Consider the following 25840-nt stretch of genomic DNA (forward strand, 5'->3'; position numbering starts at 1 on the left):
AGCACCTGGAACTCCACCTGGGTCTCCCACATTGGTGCAGGGGCCCAGGGGCGGGACCATCACCAGCTCCCTTCCCACGTGCAGTAGAGAAACAGTAGCCAGGACAAATCTCAGCACTTTGATATGGGCTGCTGGCAGATGGGAAATTCTCTCCTCCCTGCCTGCCTGCCTTTTTTTCTCTGTCACTCCATTACTCTGCCTTTCAAATAAATCTTTTTTTAAACAGAAGTTAGGATGAATAGTATTCATAAGAAGATGCAGTTTTTTTTAAAAAAATCCCTGTCCCTTCACTATTTCTGTAGGACTAAAGGATGAAGAAATCTTGGTTAATATATACCTGAGCCTTGTCAGCTTATAATGAGGTCTTCAGTGAGCCACCTGTAACGGGCTGAACTTGGGAAACTTGCTGTGACTCAACTGACCTTTGCCCATTGGATTCCTTAATCATTTGGATGGTCTCCCATCTCCCACTCTGCATCAATCATTTTAATTTTAGGTAGTGATAAATGTTAATTACAAAAATGAATTGCCAAACATTTGATCAGGTATCTGTGAAGATGGGACTTTAATAAAATATATATTGAAGAAAGCTCTCAATTAGGGCTGACAATAAATAGCAGATGATCCTTTTAGTGGTTTAGTTTGACAGAGTGACAGACACAGAGAGCTTCCTTCACTGGCTCACTTTCCAAATGCCGGCCACAGCTGGGGATAGACCAAACCAACGCCGAGGCAGGGACCCAATCACTTGAACCATCATCTGTTGGCTGCCGATTGCATTAATAAGAAACTGGAGGAGAAACAGAAGAGCCAGGCATCCTCAAGAGAGGGCTTCATTTGCTGTGCCAGAACATCTGTCCCCGATGGATGCTTTTCAACCCTTTATGTTGTAGTGCACTGGAGTTTACTCCTTCTCTTTGTGTCCTTGCAAACTGCTCTTCAATCTCATTTGCCTGGTGTACAAATCTCTCAAGCCAAAAAGGGAGACAAGCTCAGCGCCCTCCCTATTTCATGCTGAAAGCTCAAGGAATCAAGTGCAGGAACAGGATAAACCATCCCCCAACCCCATCTGTCCTTTATGCGTGTTTAGCATTACTGTGCTTGGAGTCTAATCAGAGGGCATCGTTCTGCAGGACCCACAGGAACTAGTCTGCAGGAAGTAGCAGTGACCAGCTCCATGTTGGTTTGTTTCCCGTGCACCGGGCTCAGTCTGTTTGGACAGAGGCTGTGTCATGTGCAGAGGGGCTCTGTCCACCCAGGCAGCATGTCATCACAGGTACCACAAACAAGCCACTGCCTCACAGAACTGGCTGTGCCCCACCTGGGCAGCCAGCGAGGAGCTGGCAGTCACGAATGATGGCCACAGCTCGTGGATGTCCCAGCCCTGGTGACTCACGGGACCCAGAACACCACCCTTCCCATCACGCATTTCTGCCTTTGGGCATGTCACACCCTTTCCCCCCAATTATTAAAGGGAGGGCATTTTCATTGTCTTCCTTCTTTCTCTGCAGAAATTTTTTTTAAAGATTTTTTTTCTTTTATTGGAAAGGCGGATATACAGAGAGGAGAGACAGAGAGGAAAATCTTCCGTCCAGTGATTCACTCCCCAAGTGAGCGCGATGGCTGATGCTATGCCGATCCGAAGCCAGGAGCCTCTTCTGGGTCTCCCATGCGGGTGCAGGGTCCACAGGCGGGGAGCTGGAAGGGAAGTGGAGCTGCTGGGATAGAACCGGTGCCCATATGGGATCCCGGGCATGCAAGGCGAGGACTTTAACCACTGCGCCATCATGCCGGGCCCTCTCTGCAGAAATTTAAAACTTCAAGTATTTGCTGTCCTGAAGTTGAAATTTTTTATCTTTTTTTCACTATAACCTGTCTTCCAAATTTTCCCAAAAAGGATTCTTTTTTTTATTATTATTATTTTATTTTTTATTGTAAAGGCGGATATACAGAGAGGAGAGACAGAGAGGAAGATCTTCCGTCCGATGACTCACTCCCCAAGTGAGCTCAACGGTCCATGCTATCCTGGTCCGAAGATAGGAGCCTCTTCTGGGTCTCCCATGCGGGTGCAGGGTCCCAAAGCCTTGGGCCGTCCTCGACTGCTTTCCCAGGCCACAGGCAGGGAGCTGGAAGGGAAGCGGGGCTGCCGGGATAGAACTGGCGCCCATATGGGATCCCGGGCGTGCAAGGCGAGGACCTTAAACACTGCGTCACCGCGCCGGGCCCAAAAAGGATTCTTAATATTTTATGTTTTATAAGCAGGTATATATACAATAGAATATCATCTCAACCCATCTGTTTTTATGCTGCTATGTATATTTTCTGTCCAAAACAGCAAAAATAGTGGCTAGGAAACGTTTGGGATGCCCACATCCCACATTCAAGTGGGTTTGAGTCCCAGCTCCACTAATGATTCCAAGTTCCTGCTAATATGCACCCTGGGAGCCAGCACATGATATTCCTCTGACACATGTGAAAACATGGATTGAGTTCCAGGTGCCAGGGTCTGACTATATCCAATCAGATGGAAAATATCTGTGTGTTTCTGTCTTTCAAATAAATCAAATACAGAAAATGTTTTTTAAGAAAAACAATAATACTAGGCCCAGTGCAATAGCCTACCGGGTAAAGTCCTCAACTTTCATGTGCTGGGATCCCATTTGGGCACTGGTGTGAGTCCTGTCTGCTCCACTTGCCTTCCAGCTCTCTGCTTGTGGCCTGGGAAAGCAGTGGAGGGTGGCCCAAAGCTTCTGGACCCTGCACCTACCTGGGAGACTCAGAAGATGCTCCTGGTTTCAGATCAGCTCAGCTCTGGCCGTCGCAGCCACTTGGAGGGGTGAACCAGTGGTTGAAAGATCTTTCTCTGTGTCTCTCTCCTTTTCTCTGTAAATGTGATTTTCCAATAAAAATAAATAAATCTTAAGGGAAAAAAAACCCAATGTTATCAAAATAATATATAAAAATGAAACGGCCAAAAAAATTTTTTTGTGAATTCCTCTACAAGGCTTCATTTGTAACAGAATGAATGTGTTTTATAGTAATCAAAACAGATTTATGTGAATATCCTGTGTATTCAATTGCGTTAGTAGTAAGTAACAGTCTGTTATTGTAAAACTGCTTTCCTGAAAGAAGGTACATACTTTTTGCCTTATTTTTTCCTTCCCCCCCCAAAAAAACCATATTTTTGTTTCTATGTTTTTGCAAGATTAAGATAAGAAATATTTTCACAAAAAGAGCTGTACTCTTTGACCTTTGTCACAGAAGTGCTGTTCATTTGTCACCCATGAAGCCGTTCCTAAGGAAATTCTGTCCAGGTTTCATCTTAGCACTAAGGGAATGTATCTGACTTTTGTGTGTGTGTTTAAAGATTTATTTATTTTTATTGGAAATGCACATTTACAGGGAGAAGGAGAGACGGAGACAAAGATCTGGTTCACTCCCCAAGTGGCCGCAATGGCTGGAGCTAAGCCGATTTGAAGCCAGGAGCCAGAAGCTTCTTTCATGTGGGTGCAGTTTCCCAAAGCCTTGTGCCGTTCTCGGCTGCTTTCCCAGGCCACAAGCAGGGAGCTGGATGGTAAATGGAGCAGCCAGGACATGAACCAGTGCCCATATGGGATCCCAGCAGATGTAAAGCAAGGACTTAGCCACTGAGCCATTGCAACAGGTTCCTGGCGAGTTTCTGAAACTCATTTGTATGTTCTTTGAGAGGTGGAGGTAAAGAGAGAGAAAGAGACAGAGATGGGGAGAGAACACACACTCCCATCTGTTAGTTCACTCCCCAGGTGCCTGCATAGCCAGGTCTGGGCCAGACTGAGGCCAGAACCTGGAAGCTCAGTCTAGGTCTCCCACATGAGTGAAGATGCTAACTTGAACCATCACCTGATACCTCCCAGGATCTGCACTGACAACTCACACCCAGATACTCCAGTTGGGGAACTGGACTCCTTAATTAATGTCTAAATTGCTATGTCAAACACCCGTGCCTGGACTCCACATTTTTTAAACATTTATTTATTTGAAAAGCAGAGCCACAGAAAGAGAGCAAGAGAGAAAGATCTTATACTTGCTGGTTTGCTCTCCAAATGGCTGCAACTGCCAGGTCAAGGCGAGGCTAAAACCAAGAGCCAGGAACTCCTACAAAGATGTCAGGGCCCTTGTACTTGGGGCCCGTCTTTCATTGCCTTCCCAGGCACGTTATCAGGAAGCTGAATCGGAAATGGAGCAGCTGAGACTCAAACTAGCGCTTGTGTGAGACTGGAGCATTACAGGTGGTGGCTTAACACACTGCATCACCATGCCGGCTCCTGGAGCCTAAAGTGCTAGGACTTGATGTATGAAGCAAACAGACTTTGCATTTGTAGTCATAATATTTATTCTTCTCAAATATTGAGGATCATATGAATAGCTTTAATTATGCATCATGGAGAATTTCATTTATTCTAAACAGACCTTGAAATAAGGTTCTTAAATAACTCTTCTGACAGTTACACATTCATCTTTATATTTTTCTTTTCCTTCCTGGCTTAACAGTGTTAGGCAAACTGTTTGTAATTAATTTCACATAGACAAATGAAATAGACGAAGAATGTGAAGGTCTGTATCAAGAACTGTTATTTATCTTGCAAAGCTCCTAAACATGTTAATAAATTCATGGGTTTCTTGAAATTAAAGCCCTAAATTGTGAAACTGTGAAAGCGTCCCAGAGTGCCGGTGGCTCCCTGCAGCGTTTCCAAGGAGTGCTGCCGCGTTGGCTGCCCGGGGTGGGTGGGTGGAGAAGTGCCCCCCTTATGCTCCCATTTATTTATTTGAAAGATGTACAGAGAGAGGAAGAGGAAAAGAGATATTGATCTTCCATCTATTGATTCTAAAATGGCTTTCAGATTAACCTAATTATTTCATATTTACTTCCCCTCTTACAATTTAACAAGGAGTTATGTCTGTCAAGGTTTTCTGGTTTGGTTTCTACCTGATTTGTGGATGCATTTATGCAGGATAATCAAGCCCACAGTGCTCCTTAGATAATAACTGTCGAAAAAAGACTTTGAGGAGCCTGCATGGGGTCGTAGTAAGTTACACCACCTCTTGCAACACTGGCATCCCATAGGAACACAGGTTTCAGGACCCCCCGGGTGTTCTACTTCTAGTCCAGCTCCTGCTACTCATGGGAGGCCTGGATAGAATTCCAGGCTCCTGGCTCCACCTACTCTGGTAATTATGGAGTAAACCAGCAATGGAATATCTCTTGCTAATTTTGATTTTTCAAAGAAGCAAATCTTAAAAACAAAACAAGATTTCCGTGGGGCACAGTCACTGCTCAGGGTACCTGAATCCCATCCTAGAGGACCAGTTCAGGATCCTGATACTCTGTTACTGATGCAGCTAATACACTTTGGAATGCAGCAAAAAATAGCGCCAAGTGCTTGGACCCCTACCACCCACATGGGAGACCTGGATAGAACTCCTGACCCCTGCTGGTTCACTCCCCAAATGGCTGCAACAGCCAGAGCTGAGCTGGCCCGAAGCTGGTAGCCAGGAGCTTCTTTTGAGTTTCCCACATGGGCACAGGGCCCCAAAGACTTGGGCCATACTCTGCCGCCTTTCCAGGACATTAGCAGAGAGCTGGATCAGAAGTGGAGCAGCTAGGACTACAAATGATATCCATTTTGGATGTCTGGTGCCACAGGTGGAGGATTAGCTTCCTATGCCACTATACCTAGTCTCCACTTTGCCTTTTAAATAAGTGAAATTAATCCTTAAGAAAGAAAAATCTGGCTGAGAGAAGAAATTAATGAATAAAATAATGCATCGGATTCAATCTGGAGAATGCCAGAAGGAGGATACTATAAATCTTTGTCCTCAAGTGTTTCTGGAAGATTGTCACACTGGATAAGGAGCAGGCCTGTTTCCCAGTGCTTGCAGGGGAGAAGGGGTAGCGGTACTGAAGGTCATGGACAAAACCAGGATTTTGTCTAGCATGATAAGGGACTTTCCAGCAGTGTCTCAAGATAAACAGATTCCTTGTCCAGGAAAACTTCAGAAGGGAAGAACTAGAGATGCAGCCGTGAGTGGCACTGCAAAAATAAGTCTGTGACGGCAGTGGAGGAATTCCACACGCTGCATCTGGGAACCTGAGATTTGAGCCATTGTGCACATCTCTCTGTTGGCTTCCTTCCTTCCTAGTTAGATGAGCTGTCAGATAAAGGGATGCCACTGCCTCCCGGGACAAAGCATGGACACTTCCCTGTATCCAGGAGTCCCCCTTGCCAGCAGCACCAGCCTGTGCTGCTGTGCCGGGCACTCCCCACGTTTGTTCATCTTACCCCACACATTGCGATGCTGTGGGTTGTGCTGGGTGAAACACAGATTCCATGATCTTGCCTGTTCCTGCCTACAATAGCCTCCGATCTCTTCCATGCCTTGGGACATCAGGATGAGGCATTTTGGAAAGAATGCAAGAGGCAGCTAAGAATCTGTGTGTTATTTCTTCCTAATCCAGTCCTAGTCATGTCTTCCTCTTGCCCCTCTCTCCCCGCATACTCTTCTTTGACCCTCAGTAATGCTTTTTGGGGGTGATTTCCAAGGTGTGATGAATAGAGCTTCAAGCTTGCTTGTTCCCATTTCTTATGGCTAATAAAAATATTCTCCTTTTTTTTTTCATCTCATGTAACATGGGAAGTATTTCATGAATGTCCCGTGGTAATTTTCCAGTTTTAGAAAAAAAGGTTGCACTCTTCTGGTTAGGTATGTATCTGTGTATGGAATGATCTAGCAGAGTTTAAAAAAAAAAAAAAACCATTGGGAGGTGGTAGCCTGTTATTTTTAGGACGTTGTATCTCCCCACCCTTCTTTGCCCCAGTAGTTCCTGGCTAACTTTCCCATGAGTTTTTAACCTCTTGCTAGGCTGTGCTTATGTAACAGGAAACAGGCTGTCAGGAACAAACAAATAGTGGCATATCAGGCACACACGGAGAGGCAAATGGTTTAGTTTGCTCTGCCTTGAACTCGTAAGAGCAGGCTGATCTGTGATCTCAACTTCGAGTCTCTTGGCATGGCATTCTTACATTAAAATCATTGCTATCGCAGAAAGACACATTCGTCTTAGCAAGACCATGATTTAATGCTCCCCTTCTCTGTCTCAGGCAAAGGGAAAAAATGAGAAGAAAATGAACTGTTTATAAGGTGAACTTGCAGTGGTGTCATGTCCTGGGACTGCGGATTTAAATACATCTTCGCTTTCTCTCCAACTCTGAAGGCGGGAGTAATGTGCAAGCTCCAAGGGAGAGATGACCTCGGGAGGATCGAACTGGTCCAGAAGCTGGCGAGAGAGAACTGTCAGTTTTTGCAGACAGACAAGAAGGACGTGGAGAAGTCTGAGCACGTAAGCCCTTTTTCCGTTGGGGAACTGCAGGGATGGAGGGGTGAGAAGCGCTTCAGCCTGGCTCTCTTACCTTCTAAATTCTGGAAGAGTGGGATTCCTCCCTACAAGGCATCCTCATTGGTAAAAATGTTCTGTAACCCCGAGACCCTGTCTTTATAAGATAGTTCTGCTTGAGAGTTAAATCCTGTAGGCACAGGGAGTAGCCTTCCAGCCAGCATGAATGCATGTGGACTTTTGGTCCTAACCACAGGACTTAGTGTGTATTTGTTTTTGTTTTGGCTTTAGGATGTTTTGTCACATCAGGTAGTCTGGAGAACATGGATTTTCAAAAAATCATTCCAGCATTCTTTGATGTGGAGGACAAAGGGGTGGCCCTAGTACCCAGCGAGTTTGTGTCCCTAGCCACTCCACAATCGCCAGGACCCAAAGAGCAGCTGACAGATGCTGGCACCCAGCGAGATAGGGTCAGAGGGGAGCTCTGCCAAGTGTCTTACGAATGCTTGTGCCCCAACAAGAGTGATACTGTGTGGACGCGGCTAAAGCTGGGGAAAGGGACAAGCCGCCTGGTGCCCCTGAAAGTGGGCATTCATGGGCAGTCCTACAAGGGAGTGGACCAGCATCCATCACCCCGGGAAGATGGTGGCACTGCTCTCACCCGCTCCGTGCTGGCCACGGCTGGTTTTGTTGTTGTTTGTGAGTTGTACTGCTCTGGCCAAAATTGCTCATGGAAGAGAACATTCTTCTGTGCTCAGACACCTGTCTCCCTGCGGCTCCAGTTTCCCAGTGGGGAGTTGTTCTCTTTCCTTCATGGTTTCCTGCTTCAGCTCCATCCATAGGGATGGCAGGGTTTTCCTGAGTGGCAACAGAGGTGAGCTGTTTAAGGCTGGCCTGAGAACCTGTCGCGAACAGTGTACCATGGGATTGCAATGGTTGTTTCATAGAGGAGAATAAGCAGGCCTTTTCCAGGTCTGTGATGGAGGAGATCACCAAGTTGGTTGCAGGTGAAGTGTTCACTGTGCCAGAGATCACTGAAGGGCGTGGGGTGTTGGAAAATCTTCTAAAATCACCTCTAAGCTTGACTATGTCAGAACAGTCTGCTGTCCCCCTGTGGTGGCTTTGGGAGACTTGAGTATGGTAACATCGGTAGCTGCTTCAATACGCTGTGTTCCGTGCCTCGTTTTCATCAGAAGAGCAGCACGTTTCAGATGCCATATCTTGCCAATCTCAAGATAGATGTTTCTGTGCATGTAAGCGTCTCTGGAATCAGGGTGAGTCTTCACCATGGATGATGTGAAAGCTTGACACAGTTTAGACTGAGAGAGCATTTTTCTCTCTCAAGAAGTCAGTAGCGGCTTGAGGTAGGGCCGTGTTTTCTGAGCAGAGCCCCACCCACCAGGATCAGATATGATGAGCACCAGGCCGCAGACAGCTCTGTGTTTATTATAGAATATGCCCATGTTTCCCTCGTCTTCCATTTAGTGCGGCCTAGCACATTGCCTGGAAGTGCTGCCGCTGAGATGACAAGCGCCTCCAAACTCATAGCTATCAAAATGGGAACTTGATGGTGATCTTGTCAAAGAAAGTCAGTGATTTAGAGGTCTGAGCCTCTGCTTATGGCTGTTTGTTCTCTGTTGCCTCTAAGCTTTCATTTTGAGTTTGCAAAAGTAGAACACAAAGGTTTGAGGTTTTCTTTTATACTTCATGTGTAAATGTCCTGCAACAGATGCAAAATTAGCAACTCCGAAATGTTCGTGTTTCTGAGAGCAGAGATGGCGCAAAGATAAACAAGGGATTTGGGCCTTCCTCTGGATAGGTTTTCCTTGAAGCTGAAAGTGAGAAAAAGCCAATTCTTAGGATCTTTATTATTATTATCATCATCATCATCATCATCATTATTGGCTTAGTGAGAAATGTAAATGCAGCCTTATTGCAGGTTCTCTCCTGCAGGATAAGGCCAGTTGAACCAGTCAACAGCCAGGGCCTGTGTTGAGTGACGTAGTATGTCACTGAGTGATTTACTTGCTGTGAGATGCTTATGCTTTTAACAGTGAATTACTGGGGTTTAAAAACTGCCTAACACTGTATTTCAGGCTGTCCGATCCTTTGGATGTCTATGGACCGTGGCCTTCTGTGAAGGGCGTGGTATTCAGGATTTTCATTTTTCCCGCCCTTGGTTTATTTCAGCAGCGGTCAGTCATCTGCTCCTGCTCACGGAAAACTGGCCGGCAGAGGAAGCCGCCCTTTTCTGAATGCAAACCTACGTCTGCTGTTTCCTCTTCTTGTAACAATAATGGCCAGATCCTGCAGTCTCGCGCACGCACGCACACACACACACACACACACACACACACACACACACACACACACGGATTTCCTTTCCTTTATCATTTTGAAAAGGTTTCATCTACCATGCCTAGGCTGAAAGCTAAGTAGGCAATGGTGAAATTTAAGTTGTCATCCAAGATCCCTGTGCAGTCAAGTCGTTCTTTTTAGTAAATTTGTCACCGATTTCAGAAGGCCACTGACATGCCAAACACGAAGTTCACTTTGAAAAGCTGCTACTGCACAGGGGAAGAAATGAGTGACAGAATCTTGTATTGTTTGCCAGTATGCCTTATCATTTCTGCTATGAAACTGGTACATGCCATGATTCTACATACAGGCTGTTGGAGAAACACATCACTGTGCTTTTGCCAAGGTATTTTTGCAACATGAAAAATTCTGATGTGTAATAATCATGCGCTTCCCAGGAAACATCAGCTTTTCTATTGTGTATCAACTGGCTGTGGGCAAAACGAGACCATGTTCTTTCCTAAGCGTTAACGGTTATTATTGCTGAGACTACAAGAATGGTACAGGAACTGGGCGTGTCTCTGTATGTTATGATCCTAGGATTGATGTGCAGCGCTCAGTTCTTTAAAAAGAGATGGCCTCCCGTGTGGGCACCATATTTCCTGGTCTGGATTCTACAGTTGTATCAATACAGAAAGGGATGTGTGTTCTTATATGGTGGATGGGGAGGCCTTCTGAGTTTAACCTTGAGGTCAAGAGAGAAGAGCAGGGCAGGAGGAGAGCTCTTTAGACAGAGGGAGGGACAGGAAGACAGAGCTACAGTGCCGAGGGTGACTCACAGGGAACAGGAAAGTGCATGCTAGAAAAGACAAGCAGGTGTTGGTTATGAAAGACCCAGTAAAGCACCCCATGGCGTTTGGGCTTGCCCTTCTGGCACAGGGACGCCATCAAAGGAGGAAAGTGGCATAATCGGACGCGGCGTCTGTAAGATCTCTCTGGCCCCCGATGTAGAGGAATGCTGAGCCAGGGAGAGGGAAGGGCTGGAGAGACGCCCTGGAGAGGGACAGCTGGGAGTCTAGTGAGGGCTGCGGGTCTGAGCCAGGCCGGGACACTGGCCCCCATCAAGGTGGGAGATGTGCAAGGGCTGTGTGGATGATAACATTGTCAGAATCTGACAGTTGGTAATAGGGAACCTGTGTACCACTCCATAGGAAACATTTTTGAATTTTCATCCTGATTTCTTCAGGCCGATGGTCAACGTAACGTTAGTCTGCTTGAGCAGCAGAGTGGCTAGTCCTCTTTGTCCTAACAGCTAGGTAAACTGTCACCTCACTTTGCTTCCATGAAGTACGCTTCTGCTCTCTAAGATGTCCCTGTTCACCTTGCTGGCACTTCAGCAGCCATCACAGAGACTTCTTTATAGCTCAGACCTTTGGAATGTCTGGTCACCCCCTCGTTAGCTGGCTTCTTTGGGCAAAGCCTTGGCATTATGTTGAGCTCTGTGTGTATCTTCTTCAGCCTTGACTGTGACTTCAGGATTGCTCTCCTGACCCGCCTGGCCCTGGATGTGTTACTATTCTGTTACTCTGGAATGGTCTCCATCACTTACTGATGGAGCTTTTATGTTTTGTGTTGTAGAGGATCTGAAATAATATATGGTGAGTCCTCACCCAGTATAGTCCAGCTGTAGTGAGGAGAGGCTCCCTCCAGGAAATGAGATAAATGGAAGCAGTGGCACTAGCATGAGTGCGCATGCCATATGGGACACCCTGCCTCCCATGTCACAGTGCCTGGTTCAAGTCCCAACTTCTCTACTTCTAATCCAACTAGCTCCTTAAGTACATCCTGCAAGGAAGCAAATGATGGTTCAAGTACTGGGGTTCCTGCCACCCCCATGAGAGACTTGGGTTGAGTTCTGACCTTCTGGCTTTGGCCTGGCGTAGCCCGGTCTGCTGCAGATATGTGGGAAGTAAGTAAACCAGCAGGTGACAGAAGTCTCTCTCTGTCTCTCTTGCTCACTCACTCACCTTCACATAACACATGAAATAAATAAGAAAATTAGATTGAAAGCAATGAGGCAGTGATGCCGACCCCAAGGGACACACAGAGGAGATGGGAGAGGAGGGGGAGAACAGACTTCTCTCTTGGCAACAGAGGTAGAAATAGACCGGGACTTCAGGTTTCAAGTTCCATTCGGATATTCCTCGAGGGAGGGAGAGAGGTCAGTATACAAGAGGTTCTTCAGAAATACATTCACCTTAAGGCTCAGGGAGAGGAGAGAGATATACTGGGGACTAAGAATGGGGCCAGACTTGGGGAGACTCTGAGGTCCTAGAAGTTCCACACCACCAAGAGGAACCATTGAGTCCCTGGTTCCCTTCGTATTCATTCAGAAGAGGACTTGGGGGGCAGTGTTGTGGCACAGTAGGTTATTTCACTGCTCATGATGCAGGAATCTCATATGGGAGCCTATTTAGGTCCCAGCTCTCCGTTTCCAATCCAGCTTCCTGCTCATGTGCCTAGGAGAGCAGCGAAAGAGGACCCAAGTGTTTGGGCCCCCGCCAACCACATGGGAGACCCAGATGGCATGCCAGGCACCTAGTTTTGGCCTCATCCAGCCCCAGCCAATGGTGCTCTGTGTCATACTGTCACCCTACCTTTCAAATAAGTAAACAAATGAAAATGGGGATGAGGCTAGATGTCTGTGAAGTCAGTGATGTCATTTCCATCTAATAGCTGGTTGAAGGGTGAGAGAGCAGAGCTGGGCTGGGAGAGATCCTGGGACTCCTTGCCTGGGGAGCCAGGCACCATGAGCCATGAGGGTGTTCCAAAGAGGGGGTGCAGGAAGCCGACATCCTGGAGGAGAGGGACAATGCCAAGGAGGTGGGCCTGGGGAGAAGAAGGGAGGGAGAAAACTCCATCTGGGACTTGACAAGCTCATCTGTGTCCCAGCACTGCTGCTGTTTTCCTGGATGACAAAGGCACACTTTCCCAGAAAAACCATCTCTTCCCCTAGATGTGACTGACACTTCACCATGCATTCCATTCCATTGTAGATCAGCAGTGTCAAGGAAAGCTCCTGAGCTGAGCCAACCCCTCTACCTGCACACCCGGCTCCTCTTGCAGAACTGAGGCCAGGGGCCCCACCCCACCCAGTTCCTCTGTTAAGTCTGGACCCACCCGCTTCTTTCCGCTTTCCCACTTCACAGGGGCGGGAAGGGCGGAAAGGAGGTTGCTGATTCTGAAGCTGAGGGGGGAGGCCCAGTGGCTGCCAGGGCCCGGTCGCCCAGCACTCCCCTTGCCCTATGGCTTCCTTCTCGGTTTCCTGCAGCCTCTTCCCGGAAACTGACTGACGTCAAGGCTCCCTGTTTGAGGGTGACTGGGGGAGAAGCATTGCTTGGTGTCCTCAGCTCTTACTGTCAATGGTAAGAGTGGATCTCCATCTCTTCCCAACTTTTCCCTACTTTTTTGGTATGATTTAGCAGTACTTAGATGTAAGGTGGAAAATTCTCTTTGCTTCTTACGAAAGTGGTTTATCATTCTGTGTTCAGACATGTATTATATGTCTGTGTGAGTAAGGTTTCAAGCAATCTCAGTGTTACTTGAGGCTTACTCACTAATTAAAGATAGTCTTTTATAGCATGGTTGGTAATTATTATAAATCCCTTTTCTTCAATATTTATTTTATGTTGTTGAAAGATAGATCTTCCATCTTCTGGTTCACCCCCAAAGTGACCACAATGACCAGAGCTGAGCCAGGCTTGAGCCAGGAGCCTGGCACTCGGTCTGGGTCTCCCACACAGGTGGCAGAGGCCCAGGCATGCTGGGGCTGTTTTCTGCTGCCTTCCCAGGCTCATTCAGCAAGGGCCTGGATAGGAAGCATCCAGGGCTGAAACTGGCACTCTGATCTGGAATGCCAGTATCACAGTAAGCTGCCCCACAATGCCAGCCCCATACAGTCAGCATTCCGCTGTGCAGGGCAGCTGGGCAAAGGACCTGCAGGGAGATAACAGCTGTTCCTGACGGCCTGTGGTGTTAGGAAGGGCCAGGAGGGTCTGGATAGTCTCCTAGCATTTTAGGAGATGGACTGAAATCCAGCAAATGCTTGATTTCACACCAGCAGCCACCCAGGCTCTTCTGTCTGTTCGGGAGCCAGGTTCACAAGCTTCATCCACTCTCTATGCTCTTTAAATCATAACTCGTCTCCTCCAACACAAACCAGCAGCCAGACTGATGGCACAGGTCCCTGTGTGCCCTGCTATCTGGCATAGCCATCTGCCTCATTAGCTATATTTTTAGGTTCTTGAAACAAACCCACATGCAAGGCGCATCTTTTTCTTCTTAAAATGAGTTTCAGCCTTTTTCAAGAGAGAATTTGTCATGTTGCTGATTGTTTGTCTGAAAACAGTTGAATTTCTTTTTTAAAAGCCCAATCTAAGGAAATGGATACTGACTCTGTGACGGTGCTTTGTCAAACTCACATTATCCAAGGATCCCTTAGTCCTGGCTCTATGGACGCCAGTCTGGGTTTATGATATTGCTATTCCTGCAGAAATTAAAATAGCTCTGTCACCTGCAGTGTGGCTGGGAAATCATTAATGGAGGTCTTGAAAAATAAAGGCTTTCCTTTGCCTTTGGCTCTGCAGTCATTCCCCCCATCCTGTACCCCTGGGATAGGGCTGACCCCAGACCCTGGGTGACCTTGTCTTCCTTTCTTCTCCGTTTTGCTCACAGCCAGCCCCTGGTCTGCATTAATGTGACAGAGCTAATGCCGCACAGACACTTGTCTGATCAGGTAACCGTAGCAAGCCTCTACTGCTGGGTTTTCATTTGAGTTGATCATGGATGCATGAACATTGTTAAGACCAAAAGGGGCAAAGGAAAGTGACAGAGGACTGTACTTCATGACAGCTATATACTGCCAGGGCCGGGAGACAAGAGAAATCAAACAGGAAATGGGAACGAGCCAGCGGCAGCGAGTGACAGTCATGAATTTCCTAGGAAATCCAGAGGCTCAAAGCAGGTACTTGGCTTAGCAGGGAAGGCAGCTCCCAGGACACCTGCTGCTTGTGTCAGAGTGCTGATGTGTAAATTTTGGTCCCACTTCATGTGCAGCTCTTTCTTCAGGCATGCCATGGGAGGCAGCAAGCAATGGCTCAAGTGCATGGGTCCTGGCCACTCACATGGAAGTCTTAATTCCTGGTCCCCAGCTGTGATCTGGCCCATGGCAGCTGTGAGCAGCTGAGCAATGGATCAGTAGAGAAGGGGTCTCTGGTTGCTTCTTTCTGCCTTTCAAATAAATAAACAAATAAGCATGCAAGTATTTCTAAGCACTGGGTGAACTCACAGTTCCCTGTGGAGTAGGTGCTAAAACAGGTGCACTGGAGGTACCTAGCAGGGCTGTCGATGAGTCCAGGGCCTCATGCAAGTTTCCCTTAGGAAGCGACAGACCTGGGGCTCTGTTGTGGGCAGTGAGGAGGACTGGATACACCAGGCAGGGACACAAATAGACATGATGGTGTGAGGGTCCCTGTGTGCAGGGTCTGTGACATCTCTGAAAGCCAGACAGCTCAGGGACCAGAGGCTGTGGGGGCAAGGGTCTTGCCAAGTACTGCATCAGGAGCACCTTCTAACTGCATGAAAGTTTTGAGTAGGAGAGAGAGAGAAGCCTAGATTCCCATGCTGGAGATTCCTCCACTGCTGTGCAGGGCTGGTGGGGAGGAGAGCAAGTCCCACTGGCCCATCTGCTTCCTTGCACAGTGATCTCTTGGTGGCACCTGAAGCAGGAACCAACATAGGCACTGAAGACTTAGAACAAGGGTACAATGTGCTAATGTCAGCTCAGTGAGAACCTGTCAGCTTTGCCTAAGGACATACTGTACATCATTGTTACCCTTTAAAAACTTGACTGGGGAAGCAACTATTTGATGTGGTGATTAAGATGCCACCTGGGACACACATCCACCTACCTGTAAGGGAGACCCAGCTCCTCTGCTTTTCCATCCAGATTCCATCTAATGGCCCAAGTCCTTGAGTCCCTGCCACACCAGGGTGGAAACCCTGACTGAATTCAGGACTGCTGCTTCATCTGACCCGGCCTCCACTGTTCCAGGTATTTGGAAAGTGAGCAAAAGGATGTCAGTTTCTGCACCCCATTCCACCCTCCAGCCCACTCTGTTTCTGTCTCTGTCTCTCTGCCTCCAAATAAAGCTAAATAAATAAGTAATTCTTTAATTTAAGGGGGGAATATGAAGTCAGCTTGGGTTCAAGCCTAGTTTGGTAGACATGAATTTCAAGAGTGCATGTTGCTGTTGTGTCAGACAGCTTCATTTGAAATACAGTTTGCTCTGCTCTGTAGTCCTCTCCTGTTGATTCAGCTGAAGGTTGGTGGTTTCCAGATGATTGAGATACTCCGTTTATTTATTTTTTTTAAAGATTCATTTTATTTTTATTGGAAAGGTGGATATACAGAGAGGAGAGACAGAGAGGAAGATCTTCTGTCCCGATCCAAAGCCAGGAGCCTCTTCCGGGTCTCCCACGCGGATGCAGGGTCCCAAAGCTTTGGGCCATCCTCGACTGCTTTCCTGGGCCACAGGCAGAGAGCTGGAAGGGAAGCGGGGCTTCTGGGATTAGAACTGGCGCCCATATGGGATCCCGGGTGTGCAAGGCGAGGACCTTAAGCACTGCGCCATCGCGCCGGGCCCGAGATACTCCGTTTATAAAGATGAGGAAAAGGATCTTAGGAAAGAGCTCCACGTAGGACGCAGGGAGCCGTTCTAACTTTTGCGGTGGAAAGTGGGCGGAAAGGAAAAGTTCCATCTGGCATCCAGCAGCCCTCAGTGTTGTTTGAGATAATAAAAATAGAAGATCACTGGAAATATCAGAACAGAACGGACCGCGATCAGGGATGCAGTACATATTTTTCTAATAAGCCATGTTAAATATTCTTATTTTCCTTCAAACATTGACCATGCTCTTTTTTGCCATTGCACAAAAATTTACTTTAAAAAGTTTTTATCTGCTTTTTTTTTTTTTAAGATTACTCCATGACTGGCACAAGCAGGATGCCTGTTTGGGACTGTGGAAGCAATGCATTACACTTAGGTTTAGCTGGAAGAGCCTCTTGGGTTTTGCTTGATTTTTCTCCCCTCCTTTTGTCAATATTTCCTCCTGTTTTAACAAAGCAGAGAAGTGTAAGCCATGTAGATTTGTGTATTATGCATTTGCACATGATTAAGCAAGCCGACCCAACCTTTTTTTAAAAAACCTTTATAAATATCCTCTCTCTGTTGGGGTTCCAGGGTGGCTGAGCTTGCTTACAGCAAAGGTGAGTCATCACAAAGAATTGGGAGCTCTTCAGAGCTGAGCATCTCAGAGGGAGGGAGGAGTGGTGAGCGGGAGACAGTCATGGCGGTCGCAGGTGGCTGTGGGTGAAGTCGTGGTGAGTGAGGAAGGAGAAGAGTGCTTATCCCAGGTGGGAGTTCTTCAGACTGTGTATGTGTGTGTGTGTGTGTGTGTGAGAGAGAGAGAGAGAGAGAGAGAGAGAATCTTGGAGACCATGTTTTAGGCAGTCAGACAAGCCTTATATTGATACTCATGCTTAAGGAATTCTCACCCCAAATGGTATAGCGCGTGAGAAGGTCCCAAGCTGAATGTTGGGGTTGATGGATGAAATCACTTTCTCCCTACTCAGTGAGCTTATTGTTGTCTCAAGCTGGGAGAGGATGATTTGTTGTTTTCCCCGCGTTCAATCTGCATAGCCTGGGGTTTGCCTCTGAGAGTGATAAGTGCTGGGAAGAACTGGAAATACATCAATGTTGTCTTGATGATGTGCCTAAGAAAATCTTTCTTTCACAAACTGGCACCTTGCTAGGTGGGATTATAAGCAGTTTCCTCTAGAATGAACAGTAAATACTACATGATCAATCTGTTTTGCTGGAAGTTCATGAATCACCAGGAAGTGCTAAGCTTTTCCTATTGATAATATTCTAATAAGGTAACGGACCCTTTGACCTTTGTAATCAGAAGCGAGAATCTGTGTGGAAGTGGTAATTACCGGAGACCACCCCCCTACATTCCTTAGATGATTAGAATCCCATTTTCGTGCTTTTTTTCCTCAGTGTTCCTGAGGTTGTATATTGTGCAGCCCTGACATGAGACTTGGCCACCCTGAGAGGCCTCTGCAGAACTCCTCCTCCACCCTGTCACCCCATGAGAAAGCGAGTGACTCATGGTTGGCCTTGTATAGAGGGTAAAGCTGCCACGTGTGATACCAGCATCCCATTTGAGCATTGGTTTAAGTCCTGGACGTTCCATTTCCAGTCCAGTTCCTTGTCGATGTGCCTGGGAAAGCACCAGAACCTGGTCCAAGTATTTGGGTCCGTGCACCCACAAAGCAGACCTGGAAGAAACTCCTGTCTCCTGGCTTCTGTCTGGCTTAGCCCTGGCCAGCACGGCCGTCTGTGAGAATTGCTCCCTCTGCCTATGCCTCTGTCTCTGTCTCTCTCTCTCTAAATCTACCTTTCAGATGAATAAAATAAAATTTTAAAACTAAAGAAAAGGAGACAAGCAATTCATGCAAGCAGCTGCCAACAATTTTACCAGCAGAAAATAAACAGGACCATTTTGGTGCCTCACACTGAGAAGTGCATGTCTACCATGCTATCTCAGCATCAGAGTGACGTTCAGCCAAGACTCTGGGAACACGGGGAAAGGGAAAGTCATTGAAGCCTTCTGCAATGCATGTGACTGGCATTTTCAGAGCCCACCCTCCCCCCGACCCATTTCCCACAACACAACCACAGGATATGAAACAATGGAGACTAGTTCTGAGCTACAGCTGTGGCTTTGATCTGACAGATGAAGCCACACAGGTGGTGAAGGAAGGAATTGAAACTTGAATAGGGCCCTTTCATTTTGATGGAAGGAGGTTCTTGGCCACCAGCTGCTGGTACCCAGAAACCTCCCAGAACCTGATCATCCCATCTGCACTGGAAGTTGGCAGTTTTCTCTGGCCTACATCTCGATTCTCCCGTTCAGAGATTTCCTGCCCCCTGGCGTGAGTCATTAACTTGGCAGATAGAGGCCAGATCTGTGCAGACCTGAAAGCTTCATGTGGCTGCTCCCTGGAAAAGTCCTTCCACCTGAAGACCGGGGCAGCCACTGCCACAACTGCTGTGTCCTCCCAGCCCCACCCTCTGTCCTGGCCCTTTTTGAATCCCAGCACTGATTCTGTTGTTCCTATCACACACCTGCCCAGCCCACCGAGATCCTCTGTGAAGGAAGACACTTACTGTTTCCCCTGGTGGCCTAAACCTATGCCTGGAGGAGGTTTCCACCCCGGAAAGAGGAGGTAGGCATGGTGTCCATTCCCCCTGGGTGACAGAAGCTGTGTAGTGCCAGCATACCACAGCCTGGGGGCCCGTGAAGAAGGCGCAGTGGGGAAAGAGCCAGGTAGCTTGAGTTCTGCCTTGCTGGTGGAGCTGGTAGTGCTGGAGGGTGTGGATGTCTGCTGGCACTGGGACTTTGGTAGCTTCTGTTCTTGCACTGAGGACTTTCAGGGTCCCTCAGGAGGAAGTCACACATTCACGTGCTGGGACCTGAGTATACTAAGGGCAGTCAGCCCTGCATAGCCACTCAGCACCTGCTACCCTTAGCAGTCACTCAGCCACAGCACCCAAAGGTGACATTGCCAAAGGTCTAAGTAACTGGTAATGTCAGTACATTCCTTTTCCAACTATAGTGCAAGGTGTTTTTTATTGGAAAGGCAGATTTACAGAGAGAAAGACAGAAAGAGCTCCGTCTGCTGGCTCACTCCCCAAGTGACTGCAATTGCTGGTGCTGATCTGATCTGAAACTCCTCCAGGTCTCCCACGTGAGTGCAGGGTTCTAGGCGTTGAGCCAGCCTCCGCTCCTTTCTCAGGCCATAAGCATGGAGCTGGATAGGAAGCGGAACAGCTGGAACATGAAGCAGTACCTATATGGACTCCTGGTGCGAGTGAAGAGAGGATTACCCGATTGAGCCATTGCATCAGGCCCTTTAGAGCAAGTTTTTAAAGATCCAACGAATAAGACTTTGTTCCTACCCCATACATGGAGGAAAGCACCTGCTATGAATCAGGCATCCCACGAGACAAAACAGAGCTGGAAACGAGCAGTAAGATACCATGATTAAAGTCACCATGATTAAAAACAAAAAGGGGTGGCAGATTGGTGTTGTGGTGTAACGGCTTAAACCGCTGCTTGGGATGCCTACATCTGCTGTCGGAGAATCCGGTTCAGATCCCAGATTCTCTGTTTCTGATTCTACTTCCTGCTAATGCTCCTCAGTGGTAGCAGGTGCTGGTCCAAGTCTACGGGTTCCTGCCACCCACGTGAGAGACCCATTTGGAGCTCCAGGGTCCTGGCTTCAGTGTAGCCCAGATCCAGCTGTTGTGGCCCTTTGGGGAGTGAAGCAGCAGATGGAAGAGCTTGTTCGCTCTAGTCTGTCTCTCTCTGCCTTTCAAATAAGTAAATAAATCTTTTGAGACATAAGTGAATGACAGTTTTAAAGGGATGAAAACGCGAAGATAGGAGAGGAAAGAGGGGCAGCAAAAAACCAACAAGAGGGCTGGGAAGGGCTTCCAGAAGGGAGGAAGAAGTGCATTTGTATAAAGCATTTGCTCTAAGACTGCTCTTTCCTCTCAATCCTGTGAGGAGTTACCAAATTAAACCTCATCTTTTCAACTCCCAGGTTTTGACCAGGTCAAGACACAAATCATCAACTGCAAAGATGACAAATCTCAGGAAGGGTACATCATGCTTAAGTTCACCATTCCCTGCTCCCCACCCCCACCCCCACCCTGATGCATGCCTCGTTTGCAAGCCACAAAGACAAATTTTTCCAAAACAAAACCTTAATATGAGTCCTTGCCTGTTTTGCTGATTGAATGTGTTTTCTAAAATGAGCTTCAAGTGAAAGAGATTTACAGATGTTTGATAGTCACCCCACTGCCACCCACCCCTGGCAGTGTACCAACGAGGCAACTGGCCAGAAGTTTTGACACATTTGTGCTAAAAGAACTTTGTAGTTGAAAATGACTATGGATTATAGATGTGATCATGCTTTTTGTAGAGACATAAGAAATTATGGCAACCTATGAATAAGAAAGGAAAAACTTTGTGGTAACGAGGCCCTGTTCCACTCCACCCTACCTCCCTATCATCCCAGTAGTTGAGACTTTCCTTTTGGGTATGTGACCATGTGTGAGATTGATTGATTGATTGATTCATTGATTGATTTAGATAGTGAGAGAGAAAAGAGATCTTCTAATCTTCTGGTTCACTCCCCTTTTGGCTTGGGGTTAAGCCAAGCCAAAGCTAGGAGCCAGAAACTTCCTCCAGGGCCCAAGCACTTGGGCCATCTGCTTTTTCAGGTGCAGTAACAGGGAACTGGATTCGAAGTGGAGCAGCTGGGACTCAAATCGGCACCAGTAATGGCATGCCACCATTGTAAGTGGTGGCCTTACCTGCTGTGCCACAACACCAGCCACTGTTTATGTTTTAATAGTATACTTGATTTAACCACTCTTCCATTTGGGGAAAAGGTTGGTTTCAGAGTTTTGCTGTTATAAATGATCTGTCGTGTACACATCTATAAATCTCTTTCCCTTACACTGTGATTCTCAAGGGCTAGTTCCTTGCAGTGTAGTTACCAACTACACATAGGGACTGAATACATCTCCAGGAAGTTTTGCTCAGTTACTTTCCGTAAAGCTCGTGCTGGTTCTTCTTCCATCAGCCGTGCAGTCCATGAAGGCACTTGTTCTGGAATGCCTGTTGACAGGATTCCTTTGGAAACACTGAATGTCTTTGTCAGGTCAGTGGGTTCCAGGGGAAGTCAATATTATCTTTTGGAATTCACATTTCTTTCCCAGAAAAGTTGAATATAAACAATTTTATTTCTCTTGCTGCTGCTTCTGTAAGTAAGCCATTTAGTACCTTTGTGCAATTTCCAACTGTGATTTTTCTCTTTGATTAGGGTAAGTTTTGTTTTGTTTTAAGATTTATTTTGTTTCAAAGGCAGAATTGTAGAGAAGAGAGAATGATCTTCCATCTGCTGGTTCACTGCCCAAATGGCCACAACAATCAGAGCTGAGTCGATCCAAAGCCAGGCTCCAGGAGCTTCTTCTGGGCCTCCCTCTTGGGTGCAGAGGGCCAAAAACTTAAGCCATCTTCTACTGCTTCTGGGACTCAAACCAGCACCCATATAGAATACCAGTGCCACCAGAGGAAGCTTGGCCTATCTAGCCATGGCACTGGCCCCTGGAAAAGTTTTTTATACATAAAGAACACAGACCTCTGTCTTTATATGTAGTTTGCCCCAGTTTGTTTCTTACTTTGTTATTTTTATACCCATATGCATGAAATTGTTAATTTGCTTTTTTTTAATTTTCAAAATTAGAAAACTCTTCCCCATTCTGCAGCCTCAATTTTATCTTTTTTTTTTTTTTCTGATTCTCCTGGAGTTGAACTTTTCATTAATTTATTGGATTTCACCGTATTTTCTTTTGGTAATATAAAACTAAGCTTTCTTAATTTCCTGCCAGAGGTGTAAGTTTTCTTCATTCCATTACTTTGTTGCTAGAATATTAACAATTCATTTTATTCGAGAGTAGCTATAATTCTATTCGTAGTCTTTCTTCGAAGTTCAGTTTATTGAGTGGAAATTTAATGATTCCCTTTCCCTCTCCAAGCTTCCGTCTTATCCATTAAGTCATTAAACTCACAAGCTAGGACTTCTGTTAGCTCTAATAAAATTCCTTTCTTAGCTTAAGGAATCCGCCTCCTGACCCCATCCTATCAGTTCCCATCCTTTCAGCACTTACTAATGGGTACGGATGGATTCGTTAGGAAGGCCTTAACGTTCCATCTAATTTGAGCATGCCCATCCATGCCAGGCGCCGTTCTGTTCTCCTGTGTTCTAAAAATATTCCTGCAGAGAGAACTACTAAAAATTTTTGACTCTCTGTGAATTGGCGTTGATGTGGGACAGATGGCTGATCCGGACCCTCTGGCTATGCACGTCTCTGTTACCAGGGGGACAAGAGCCACATTTCAAATCAAGTTGTTAAATATTTGGAATTGTTTTCTACCAAGTTCAGAATGTCCCAAGGAGGACCAAGATCTGGAATTCACAAGTCTTAACAAACTCCAAAGAAATGCACTAGATCCTGATGCTTTTTAACTCTTAGGGGGAAAAAAATCAAGAAAATGTCCTACATGATGCCCTGGACTGGCTTCCTTCTGCAGCCACTACCCACAGCTTCTCCCCAAATCACCATTTTTAGTCAGTGCATGTGTGGGCTCCTGCCTCTTCCACATCTCTGTGTTTCCCACAAAGAATGTGGAAAGGCAGCTGAAGATGAACCAACTACTTAGACTCCCATCACCACATAAGATACTATGATGGCTCTCCTGGCTCCTGGCTTCAGCCTGGACCAGACCTGTCTGTTGCAGCCATTTAGGAAGTAAAGCAGTACACGGAAAATTTGTTGTCTCTGTCACTATGTTTTTCAAATAAATAAATACAATTTTTTAAATATATCCTTAGAAAAGATTAGGCAGGGAGTTGGTGTTGTGGCATATCAGACTAAGCCTCCACCTGGGACACTGGAATCCCATGGGCACTGATCTGAGTCCCAGCTGCTCTACTTCTGATGCAGCTCCCTACCAATGCACCTGGGAAGAGAGAAGATGGCTCAAGTGCTTGGGCCCTTGAACCCATGTGGAAGGTTTGGAGAAAGTTCCAGGCTTCTGGCTTCACCCTGGATCAGCCCTGGGCACTGCAGCTCCACATGGAGAGTGAATCAGCAGATGGGATATCATCCATGTGATTCTGCCTTTCAAATAAATTTAAAAATAAGGCTTTTTAAAATACTTGTTGTTTAGACTTTATTGGATGACAGTTTGTGGAGCAAGGATCTTATCTGGAACCTTCTTTGGTGCCCTAAAGTACATATTGGCAGTCGGGGGAGAGAAGACCTTGTCTGTAGCATCACTTACTTCCTCCCATTTCTCTCCAGTCCATCTCCCCATAACTCCTCTGCACCTTGTAAAATGAGGAAGCGAGAGAGACCTGCATTGAGGCGTTTAAGTGTTGGTCTCACTTGACTAGCATTCTTTTTACTTCCTAGTTTCTCTATTTATATGTTTGCTGAGCCAATCATTTTGGTAATATTTCATCGCATTTCAAATCCCCACAACCATTATTAAGGTTTAACTGTGCAGTGCACCAGGAGCTGTGTGTTGCCAGAGACACCATGGAATGCACCAAGCAAGCCATCAGTGGGTTTTTTTTTTTAATGTCTCCTATCCCCTCATTCCCATTCCATGTGGTCTGGCGGTTGCTATGGTAACTAGGAATTTCTCATTCAGTAAACTGCCCCTTGTACGACTGCTTTGCCCTCTGTGAAGTTAACCATGTATGCAGGTACACACATACACAAAAGCACACACATCCAGTTGTGTCCTCAGGCACACACTTGCAAATGCACAAAAAGAGATGTGGAAGGGCTCATGGAATTCCTTGGCTTGAAGCCTTTCCTTTTTGGTTTTCAGTTCATGTCTTTATTTGCAAGGCTGAGAGACAGGGAGATACATCAGGAACTTCCATCTGGTCATCTGATGGCCCACTCTTCAAATGTCTACAAACAGCTGACTAGGCCAGACTGAAGCCAGGAGCCTGGAGCTCCATCTGAGTCTCCCATATGGATGACTCAAGTTCGTGGGCCATCACCTCCTGCCTCCCCAGGCGCTCATTAGCAGGGAAGTGGATGTGAAGCTGAGTAGCTGGGACTTGAACTAGTCCCCATATGGTTGTACACACTTCAAATGGCAGCTTAAGCGCTGTACCACCCTGGCTGCCAGGCATTCCATATATTAAGTATATTGCTTGATATTTTCCTAAGTTTGAAGAATGCTTATATTGGGAGTGAAGAGCCAGCTTTTCAAATCACTTCAGTGTGGGCTGCAGGTGCTCACTTGATCAGAAGGCACGTGCAACTCACCTCAGCTTCAGATACCACTGAGACATTTGAGGGGAAGAAGCAAAAGCCCTTGGCATTGAGTGCTGCTGTGAAAACCTGTACCCTCTGCTTGCTATTCAAGTTCTAATAATGTCTACCAACTTATTCCCATGAATTACTCAAAGCCCAGGCAACAAGTGTTTCTACAGCCAAACTGTAGAAACTTAATCCTAAGCATAATTTAAAGTGAGTTTTTAAAAATAAATATTATTAGTTAGTTAGACCTTTCACCTGCTTATTCACTTCCCAAAAGGCCAGAAGGACCAGGGACAGAGCCAACCCAAAGCCAGGAACCTGTGATCCCACAAGGTCTCCCTGTGGGTGACAGAGGCTCAGACACTTGGACCGTGCTCTGCTGCTTTCCCAGGCATATCAGCAGGTAGCTGGATTGGAAATGAGCAGCCAGGACTCAAGCAGGCGCTCCTGCGGGAAGGCAGTGTTGTATGTGGTGGTTTAACCTACTGTTCCACAAATGCCAACCCATAACAAGTTTTTATCTTTAGATTACTAGTTGGAAGTGACTGTATAGTTGTTTTCTGTTAGCACATGTTTGCATTGCTATTGGTTGTTGGAACTGTGCTGAGGACTACGGATGTTAGAGATGCATCATTTACAAAATGATTTGGGAATGTTTGAAAATTAGAAGATACACCCATGTAATGTTCATATGTATTATTTCCATAAAACCTCTCAGGAGCCAAGATTTTAGATTTGTGTGTTTGTCCAACTTTTTATCTTGGATAAAATATTCTGTATATTTTGGGGCCCATGAGTGTATGTTGATAGTAAGTGCTGCTCCCAGCTCCAAGCCCTCTCAGTTCTGCCAGGCCCAGCGAGATGGAGTGTCCTGAATATCCCATAGCCAGCATGCACAGAGAGCACGCACATGTACCAGTTGTGAGCCTTAGGAACGCGTTCTCCCATGTGCCCCGGCTTTGGCCGCCATTTTCACCTTTCTTCAGTCACCTGCTAGGAAGTGCGGTGGGATTGAATTTAGGGTTTGGAAGGCATCTTCGCTTGTTCCAGATTACCTTCCAGTGAATTCAGTCAGGTTATGTGCACACATGACACAGTGCCTTCAGGTACCCTGTGACCTTCTGCTGAA

The 25840-nt window shown here is 46.6% G+C and overlaps 1 protein-coding gene across 1 annotated transcript in view; it reads left to right on the forward strand.

Moving 5' to 3' along the window:
- The window catches only part of RAPGEF5 (Rap guanine nucleotide exchange factor 5), a 205712-nt gene that overhangs the window by 107969 nt on the left and 71903 nt on the right, over positions 1-25840 (forward strand). The window contains exon 9 of the mRNA XM_040965145.1: positions 7253-7378. Coding sequence (XP_040821079.1) covers positions 7253-7378 — 126 coding nt within the window. The remainder of the gene's footprint in view (positions 1-7252; positions 7379-25840) is intronic.

This window comes from Ochotona curzoniae, unplaced genomic scaffold, assembly GCF_017591425.1.
Source record: "Ochotona curzoniae isolate NIBS_2020 unplaced genomic scaffold, NIBS_Ocur_1.0 scaffold_3835, whole genome shotgun sequence".
In the NCBI taxonomy this organism is placed as follows: Eukaryota; Metazoa; Chordata; class Mammalia; order Lagomorpha; family Ochotonidae; genus Ochotona; species Ochotona curzoniae.